Below are 9,230 nucleotides of genomic sequence, written 5' to 3'. Positions count from 1 at the left end.
CGGGCCCCAAAGCCCTGCCTTGTAGCCACCAGCCTTCCAGCTGAGAAGAAAAGGGAAGGGCTCCCTCTGAAGGCTGGGCCTGAGCTTTCTGCCCCTGCAGCAGTCCTTCTCCAGGAGCGAGGGGTCTGCATGCCAGCCCACGTCTGCCAGGGGACTGCCCTCTGCCAGGCACTTCCCAATAGCAGCCATTGCTCCTGTGCCAGACAGGAGACAGCCATGTCCGTGGTGGGAAGAGCCTGTTGTGACCATGTGGCTGGGGAAGGGGGAGGCTGAAGCCACATGCAGCAGGAGTTGGAGGAGCCAGTCAGAGCGCAGGGGTGAGAGTACAGAGAACACACGCCAGCACTTGCTACAAGCCATCTCCTGGGCTCCCAGATGGGGACTGGGTCCTAAACAACCAGGGAAATCCTCCAGCTCTCTAAGTAACTAACCCAATAACATGTGTGAGAGAGACCCTGCCATGCTGCGCTTGCTGAATTAGGCTCAATCTTACAGCACAAGGCCCCGTCCTTGGAAGGGATCGGTCATTGTTTCAGAGGATCTCTCCTTAAGGTTGGCTTCTGTTTCGGGAGGCTTCCACTCCAGGGCTATGCCAAGCACTCAGGGTAACTCAGATTTCCAAGAGAATCCCCCACTCCTGCCTGCTGGCTTGCCCAGAGCTCTTGTCCTTCCCCTGGGGACATCTAGTGCCGTGGTTCCACAGGGTAAATGTGCATGAAACCAGCTTCTCTGAGCCAGGAGAGCTGGTGGGGGAGAAAGCTATGTCCGGAGCTCTGCATGAGCTGGGGATGTTTTTCAGCTGTGATGTTTAATATAGATTGAGCTGAATTGTCTTCCTTCCCTCCAGAAGTATGTGAAAACAGCCCCATTTCAATACGCCTACACGGCACCAACGCCGGATCTCTGTGCCCGAGTGAACTCCACCAGGTCAGTGCGGTGCGTGGGTCTCCCAGATGGGGGGCACCCCAGCTAAGTGGGCTTCTCAAATACCCTTTGCACCTCACTTAAAATAAGAGCAAAAATAAACTCGCCCCATAAGCTGCTCTGCGCCCTGTCCAAAGCAGCCGGCACGGCTCTAGAGACCCTATTGCCGGTACAGCTGGAGGAGAGAGCTGCGCCGGTCCCCCTTAGATTTCACTCCTGTCTGCCAGCTCCCTCTGATAACAGCTTGGGCCGCAGTGCCGCTGTCAGGGAGCTGCATTTGCGTAGCCCCTACAAACACAACCTGTGGGTCTCTGGCCATGCAGTGACTGACACTGTTGTGGGCTGGGTCCCCACTGCTTCACTAGGCTCTCAAACCAAGCCAGTGTGGCTCACCCTGTAATACAGAGATTGAGTCATGGCCCTCTCCCATCTCAGTTGCAGTTCTCAAACAGGTGGGTGGTAACTAGGGCAGTGCTGCCTGTGGGGGCGTAGAACCGGAGCTCTGACCCGTGTTGCCTTGCTGAGAAAGCTAATCACACTTGATTTGGCTCTTCATTACACAGCTTAATTCCTCCCACCTGCAATGTTCCCCTGCCCACCGGTTCCCTTCCACCCTGGACAGACTGTCGGTCCCCTCCCTGCCGGCTGGCAGTCCCAGCTCTTGGCCAGCTCTAGTAAAGGCAGCCAGGCTGACTCCTGGCTTGAGCTGCTCTTACAGTCCTTGGCAATGAGTGCCTGGACCCTTGTCAAAGCAGCTACAGAGAAGCAGCAGCACATGACCAGCCACTTTGGGGACCACCAGTCACTGCTGTGTGGAGCACAGCTGCTCTGGGGGTCTCACTCAGGGGCTCCCTCGGCAGAATACATCATCGTTCTGGATGGCAGCCGAGCCCTGCAGCAGCTAGGCACTGCAGTTGCAGAGCGACCGTCCCATTCTCACTTGCGCTTCTGTTTTGGTTCACAGGATCTCGAAGGCGATGCTGCGCTGGGCCTGCTGGGTGATCACCAGAGCTGAGCAGGCCTGAGCGAAGGCCCTGGGGGAGTTCCAATGTGCTGTACCTAGGTTCTCCTCTTCCTCTTCACGGCTTACCCGAAGGGACGAGCATGGAAGGGTGTGACTCGATAGCCATGCAGAGTAGGCCCTCTGGGGCCAAAAGGAAGGTCCACTGGCACTCAGGTTACCCAAAAGGCACTCCCAGTCCCAACGACTCCTGCCCAGCCTCTTGGACTAGCTCCTGTGCCATATGCTGGGAGTCCCCGGCCACAGCGGGGGCAGCTGAAGGGCTGTGGCTGCTGCATGGCAGCAGCGTGCATGAGCCTTCACTGGTACGGTGTGCCAGGGACTGAATCTCATGCTTGGCTGTGAGGTGCAGCGGGGTTTTATCCTGTGCTCCATGGAGAAGGGCTGGTGGAGGGAACGTCGGGTAGACAAGTCATCCTGGCAGCTGGATACCTTGCTGTGGGATATTCTGCTCTCCCTCCTCCCTACAATCACCTCTTCAGCACGTTAAACCCCAGCTGGAAAGCAATGCCCTTCAGCGCTCTGCCTGTCGCGCACACCAGCCCAGTCTGTTATTTGTCAAGGAATGCAATGAGCTGGGATAGGAGCAGGCATCTACCGCACAGCAGCTGTGAGCAAGGGGCTTGCTACATCTCCTTACAACCCGCAGCATCCCTTAACTGGGCTAATGCCCCAGCCCTAGGCTCCAGGCAGAGGAGGTCCATGGTGTAGCAGAGGTTAGGAAAGCGCTGTGGTAGCGTTCCTTCTCCGCAGCAGCGCACCCCTCTGCCAATTGCGACTCTGGAGTCAATGCAGTAGTTGGGTCTTTTAATGCTTAGTTTGAGTAGATTCCTGCTCAGTTTGTTACAAAATATTTCACATGGTTTATGCTTTGGAAATGAAAAATAAAAAGTGTCTATTTTTAAATACATGGCTCTGATAGAATATCCTCATCCCCCCTCACAAACGTGAGGTGCAGCAAGGGGCATGCTGCAGAGCTGGGGGGGAAGCAAAGGGACCTCTGTTCAGAATACAAATACGGTGCCCTTCACTCTGCTTTATCCTGGGGGAGGCTGTGGGCCTGGCTAAGCTAAGGTCAGGTATTGTCTGTCGGAGGAGTGGGGGGAAATAGCAGAGCTAAGGGAAGTTTTGTTACCTTAGGATAGTGGTTCCCAAACTGGGGGAGGGGGAAGTGTGGAGGAACGTTTGGGGGGTGGGGGGAATGCCCCACCCCTAGCTGTAGCTCTGGTCTCAGCCCCTGGCTCCCAGCCCGGCTGCAGCGCTGGACCTGGCAGCAGCCCTGATTGCCAGCCCCAAGCCCACCCCCAGCTCTGACCGTGACTCTGGGGACCACATGGACGGGGGGGACTGATGTAAAAGGTTTGGGGACCACTGCCTTCAGCTGTGAGCCTGGGGACAGAATCACTTGTATTTTTGACTGCAGAATTTTGCTCCAGACTCTATTTCAATTAAATTAAATAAATTCTAGCCCTTGTGCTGGTGACAAAAACCTCAACCAAGACCCGAATGTCACCGACCTGTAAAGGCTGCAGCCAGCCAGAACCAAGAGCACGACAGGTCTGAACAGCTCCATTCTCCACAGCAGCTTGATGACATCAAAGCCTCCCACCAGCTTCAATTTAACTGTTTCCCAGCAGCTCATCTTAGCAAACACCGAGTTCCTGTGCGTATCAACCCCCACCCCCACGCCTTGTCCTGCTGCTGGCTTCAGAGCAGTTGCTCCGTTTCAGTGCCCAGTTCTGCAGCACACTGAAATGATGGGGCAGCCTGAAATAAATGCACCGGCAGGAGAAACACCACAGGGAGCTGCACTGCTTCCATTAGTCATGTTCACATTTTAATCAAACCCTTCAGATTTGTTTTTTCAACTGACCGAGCGGTGCCATGGAATGTCCAGCCTGCCACGGTGGAGCAGCGCAGAACGCAGGGCCAGCGTGCACAGAGCACATGGGGCTGTGCCTTCAGCCCAAACTCCCGTTGCTGGCAGTGGAGCATCTGCTTGAGTAAGAACGGCAGGATCGTGCAGACAGGTTAAACCAAGCCGACGGCATGCACCCAGCCTAATGGTTGGAGGGGAACGACCCGCTCTGGCCCCTAGAAGAGGCAGATTGTTCTGTATTGAGTAGGTTTGGATGTGAGTGCCACACCCGGCCTGAAAACCACCTAATTCAGCATTGTGCAGCCCTGTTGATCCGGGGCCGTACAATGCAAGGCAAGTCCCCATGTATGGCAAACACACACAAGCCACCGGCCCATGCCTGCTATTGCTGCATACTTAATAGCTGTGCATGCATCCAAAGAGCCAGATGCTCCAGGAAAAGCTTAGGCTGGTGGCAAACTCAGCTACTGGCTTCTGGCATCTCGGTTTTAGCCAGCTGGAGCTTGTGTAAAGCCAGCTGTGCGCAGTATGAGACTAGCAGAGGGTAGTGGGAGCTGGAAGGGGGGGTCCTCTCGTAGATCGTTCAGGAAGTGTTAGCAGCCTCCCAGTGGGGCCAGGCTCCGGTCTGTCCCCGTTTCCATAGGAAGCACTGATGTTCTACACCTGGGAGCAGCGAAGGGAGGGGGAGCAAGCTGGGGGCCTCCTCCCCCATCTCCCCGCTGCTTGCACCATGGTGCCCTACACTGCACAGGTGCTTGAGCTTCTGTTGCAAATCATAACCCTTCAGCTTGCACTTGGTCGCAGTGTTTTATTGGAAATGACAGCGGGCCGCAGCCCTCACTAACTCATTGTCCCTGGGGGGCTGCTGGCAGGCCTGGAGCTGCTGCTCTTTGGTGTGTGGCTGTTCTGTGCATTTTCAACCGGTTGTTCCACGGCTTGCGGTTGCTCCCCCTGCAGTTCGGCTGTGGCCCTGTGCTCGTCCTGTGGCAGAGTGTCTGGGGAAGGGGCCACAAACACGGCATTAGCGAGGGTCACAACAGCATTACTAAAGGTGCCTCCGTAGGGCAACAAAGGGAGCCGCAGCTCAGTAAGAGGGAAGGGGCCTGACTGGCTGCTTTAGTCTCTGTGCACCTGTCCCCGTAGGGCCAGATTCTCCCCCTTTACACCAGTGTAACTGCACTGGCCTCAGGGTGGCCACTCCCACCTTACATTAGTAGGGGTGAGCGCAGGATCAGGCCCAGGGCAGCACGCAGGTGTAGGGAAGAGGAGTGGACTGGGCCTGGGGGGAGGCTAGCAGGAGGTGCCGGGGCAATGCCGAAGGGGAAAGGGCTCTGAGTTGGTGCAGGTGCCATGCCCTGTGCACAGGCTGTAGGGTTAGCTCATCCTTACCCTGCAATGCTGCCGGGGCACTGGCCGTGCTGCTCCCCGCCACATCCACCATAGAGTTGGGCTTAGGCTTCCGTTTCAGGACTGGCGAGCGCTGCAGGCGCAGGGGGATTTTTACACCTGAAGGAAACGCAAGCAGTGTAACATTACCAGCTTGGGGGGGGGGGTGGCACTGGCGGGGAACAGGGCCTGTGCAGGAGCCTGGGCCACCTCTATTTGAAGTTGGCTCTGGCCCCTTTCTTCTTGGAGGGGGTGTGCGCGTGTAACCCATGTGCCTAATAGGGAGATATCTCTTTAAGATAGGGAGGAGGGAGGAGTGTCCTGTCTCTGGATCACTGTTGCTAGGCAGATTAAGCACTCCAGATCCAGAAGCTTCTGGAATTGGATGTAGTAGATTTGGGTCTGCTCCCATAGGTTCCCTGTTGCTGGGGTCAGACGCCCTGAGGGCAGCAGTCAGCGCAGGTGCTTGGCAGAAGGCCACGTGCCCTGGGTGAGTCGGGAGAAGCTGAGGCCAGGGGGAGGAAGCAGGCTGCTCTCCCGAACTCTGAAGCAGGGGTTCTCAAACTGGGGGTTGGGACCCCTCGGGGGGTTGCGAGGTTATTACATGGCGGGTCGCGAGCTGTCAGCCTCCACCCCAAACCACACTTTGCATCCAGCATTTATAATGGTGTTAAATATAATGGTGTTAAAAGTGTTTTTAATTTACAAGGGGGGTCGCACTCTGAGGCTGCTATGGGAAAGGGGTCACCAGGACAAAAGTTTGAGAACCGCTGCTCTGAAGCATTTTGCAGCAGATTAGTGATATTGTGAACCCTCTAACAGGGAAGCCTGGGCAATGCTAATTATAGCCCAGGGAAACTGGGAGGGAAAAATCACTTCTGTTTTAATTTGTACGCTTTGAATATTGTTTTGATTTTAGCCAAACTGTTCTAGTTACATTATCTCAACTAGTTTGAGTCATCAACTGTTCTTTAAATGTGATAATGGGGAAAGAGTCATTTCTATTTTGCTATTCTCAGTTTTGTATTTTCTTGTAACAGGGTTTTCTTTAACTCTATACAGGTAACTGAGTGGTTGGTTAATCCATCAGCTGAGTGGCTAACAGTGATTTCAGCAGAGGAAGAGTCTGCCTGGATTCCAGCTGAAGATCCCTACAGGCAAGTGGAGGGAAGCTGTTGTTTAGTCTCAGCAGATTGTCTCGATTTGGTGATCAAAGACTCTAACTGAGACTTAAGTGAACAAAACCCAAGTTTTGGGGAACTTTCACTGTGTTTCTGGGGGGACTGAACTGTTCAGATTTTCATTTGTTTTCTTTATTGATGTTTATGTATAACTGTGAAGGTAATAAGCAACAAAGAGTCCTGTGGCACCTTATAGACTAACAGATGTATTGGAGCATAAGCTTTCGTGGGTGAATACCCACTTCGTCAGACGCATGTAATGGAAATTTCCAGAGGCAGGTATAAATATGCTGGCAAGAATCAGTCTGGAGATAAGGAGGTTAGTTCAGTCAGGGAGGGTGAGGTGCTCTGCTAGCAGTTGAGGTGTGAACACCAAGGGAGGAGAAACTGCTTTTGTAGTTGGCTAGCCATTCACAGTCTTTGTTTAATCCTGACCTGATGGTGTCAAATTTGCAAATGAACTGAAGCTCAGCAGTTTCTCTTTGAAGTCTGGTCCTGAAGTTTTTTTGCTGCAGGATGGCTACCTTTAAATCTGCTATTGTGTGGCCAGGGAGCTTGAAGTGTTCTCCTACAGGTTTTTGTATATTGCCATTCCTAATATCTGACTTGTGTCCATTTATCCTTTTACATAGGGACTGTCCAGTTTGGCTGATGTACATAGCAGAGGGGCATTGCTGGCACATGATGGCGTATATTACATTGGTGGACGTGCAGGTGAATGAACCGATGATGTTGTAGCTGATCTGGTTAGGTCCAGTGATGGTGTCGCTGGTGTAGATATGTGGGCAGAGTTGGCATCGAGGTTTGTTGCATGGATTGGTTCCAGAGTTAGAGTTGTTATGGTGCAGTGTGTGGTTGCTGGTGAGAATATGCTTAAGGTTGGCGGGTTGTCTGTGGGCAAGGACTGGCCTGCCTCCCAAGGTCTGTGAAAGCAAGGGATCATTGTCCAGGATGGGTTGTAGATCACTGATGATGCGTTGGAGAGGTTTAAGCTGAGGACTGTAGGTGATGGCCAGTGGAGTTCTGTTGGTTTCTTTCTTGGGCTTGTCTTGTAGCAGGAGGCTTCTGGGTACACGTCTGGCTCTGTTGATTTGTTTCCTTATTTCCTCGTGCGGGTATCGTAGTTTTGAGAATGCTTGGTGAAGGTCTTGTAGGTGTCGGTATCTGTCTGAGGGGTTGGAGCAAATGCGGTTGTATCTCAGCACTTGGCTGTAGACGATGGATCGTGTGGTGTGTCCAGGGTGGAAGCTGGAGGCATGAAGGGAGGCATAGCGGTCAGTGGGTTTTCGGTATAGGGTGGTGTTAACGTGACCATCATTTATTTATACTGTGGTATCTAGGAAGTGGACCTCCCGTGTAGATTGGTCCAGGCTGAGGTTGATGGTGGGGTGGAAGCTGTTGAAATCATGGTGGAATTCTTCCAGAGTCTCCTTCCCATGAGTCCAGATGATGAAGATGCCGTCAATGTAGGGTAGGTAGAGAAGGGGCGTGAGTGGACCAGAGCTGAGGAAGCGTTGTTCCAGGTCAGCCATAAAAATGTTGGCATATTGTGGGGCCATGGTCTGGAGGTATATATTGTCACCACATTTGAAATAATTGTGCGTGAGGATAAAGTCACAGAGCTCAGCAACCAGTTGTGCTGTGTCATCATCAGGGATACTGTTCCTGACAGCTTGTATTCCATCTGTGTGTGGGATGTTTGTGTAGAGAACTTCCACATCCATGGTGGCTAGGATGGTGTTTTCTGGGAGATCACCAATGCATTGTAGTTTTTCTCAGGAAATCAGTGGTGTCACGGAGATAGCTGGGAGTGCTGGTGGCATAGGGTCTGAATAGAGAGTCCACATATCCGGATAGTCCTTCAGTGAGAGTGCCAATTCCAGAGATGATGGGGTGTCCAGGATTTCCAGGTTTGTGGATCTTGGGTAGTAGATAGAATAACCCCGGTCGGGGCTCTAAGGGTGTGTTGATTTCTTCCTATGTTAGTGTAGGGAGTGTCCTGAGTAGATGGTGCAGTTTCTTAGTATATTCCTCAGTGGGATCTGAGGAAAGTGGCCTGTAGAATTTGGTATTGGAGAGTTGTCTGGCAGCCTCCTTGTGGTAGTCAGACCTGTCCATGATGACAACAGCACCTCCTTTACAAGCCTCTTTGATTATAATGTCAGGGTTGTTTCTGAGGCTGTGGATGGCATTGCGTTCTGCACGACTGAGGTTATGAGGCAAGCCATGTTGTTTTTCCACAATTTCTGCCTGTGCACGTCGGCGGAAGCATTCTATGTATAGGTCCAGACTTTCATTTTGACCCTCAGGAGGAGTCCATGTGGAGTTCTTCTTGTGTTGTTGGTGGGAGGGTATCCGTGTACCAGTGCACGGTTCAGTGTTATCTTGAAAGTATTCTTTGAGTCGGAGATGGCGAAAGTAGGCTTCCAGATCACCGCAGAACTGTATCATGTTTGTGGGGGTGGTGGGGCAAAAAGAGAGTCCCCGAGATAGGACAGACTCTTCTGCTGAGTTAAGTGTGTAGCTGGATAAATTGACGATATTGCTGGGTGAGTTAGGGGTCCCACTGTTGTGGCCCCATGTGGCAGGTAGGATTTTAGACTGTGAAAGTAATGTCTGTGGTTATATCATAGCTATGTCATGTTGTAAAAATTAGATTATTTTTCTTTATCATAAGATTTTATAAAGTTATTTAATTAAATTCATTTCTTTAGTTTCTTTTGGATTTGAATGTGGGGAGGTTGACCTTGTGTGATCCTTGCTGAAAATCCTTAGAGACTAGGGTTACCATCCATCCGGGTTTCCCCGGACATGTCCGGCTTTTTTAGCTTTAAATGGC

At 52.4% G+C, this 9,230-nt stretch overlaps 1 protein-coding gene across 1 annotated transcript in view; it reads right to left on the bottom strand.

Moving 5' to 3' along the window:
* Positions 1–4,217: 4,217 nt before the first annotated feature.
* LOC113406968 (capping protein, Arp2/3 and myosin-I linker protein 2-like) overlaps positions 4,218–9,230 on the bottom strand; it is a 37,366-nt gene continuing 32,353 nt past the window's right edge. Inside the window, exons 8-9 of the mRNA XM_029912034.1 lie at positions 5,214–5,330; positions 4,218–4,819 (exon numbers count right to left, since the gene is read on the bottom strand). Of these exons, the coding sequence (XP_029767894.1) occupies positions 4,665–4,819; positions 5,214–5,330 (272 nt within the window). The 3' untranslated portion in view covers positions 4,218–4,664. The remainder of the gene's footprint in view (positions 4,820–5,213; positions 5,331–9,230) is intronic.

Source organism: Terrapene carolina, unplaced genomic scaffold, assembly GCF_002925995.2.
Source record: "Terrapene carolina triunguis isolate 2854851 unplaced genomic scaffold, T_m_triunguis-2.0 Scaffold168, whole genome shotgun sequence".
In the NCBI taxonomy this organism is placed as follows: domain Eukaryota; kingdom Metazoa; phylum Chordata; order Testudines; family Emydidae; genus Terrapene; species Terrapene triunguis.
This window is presented reverse-complemented; position numbering and strand designations above follow the sequence as displayed.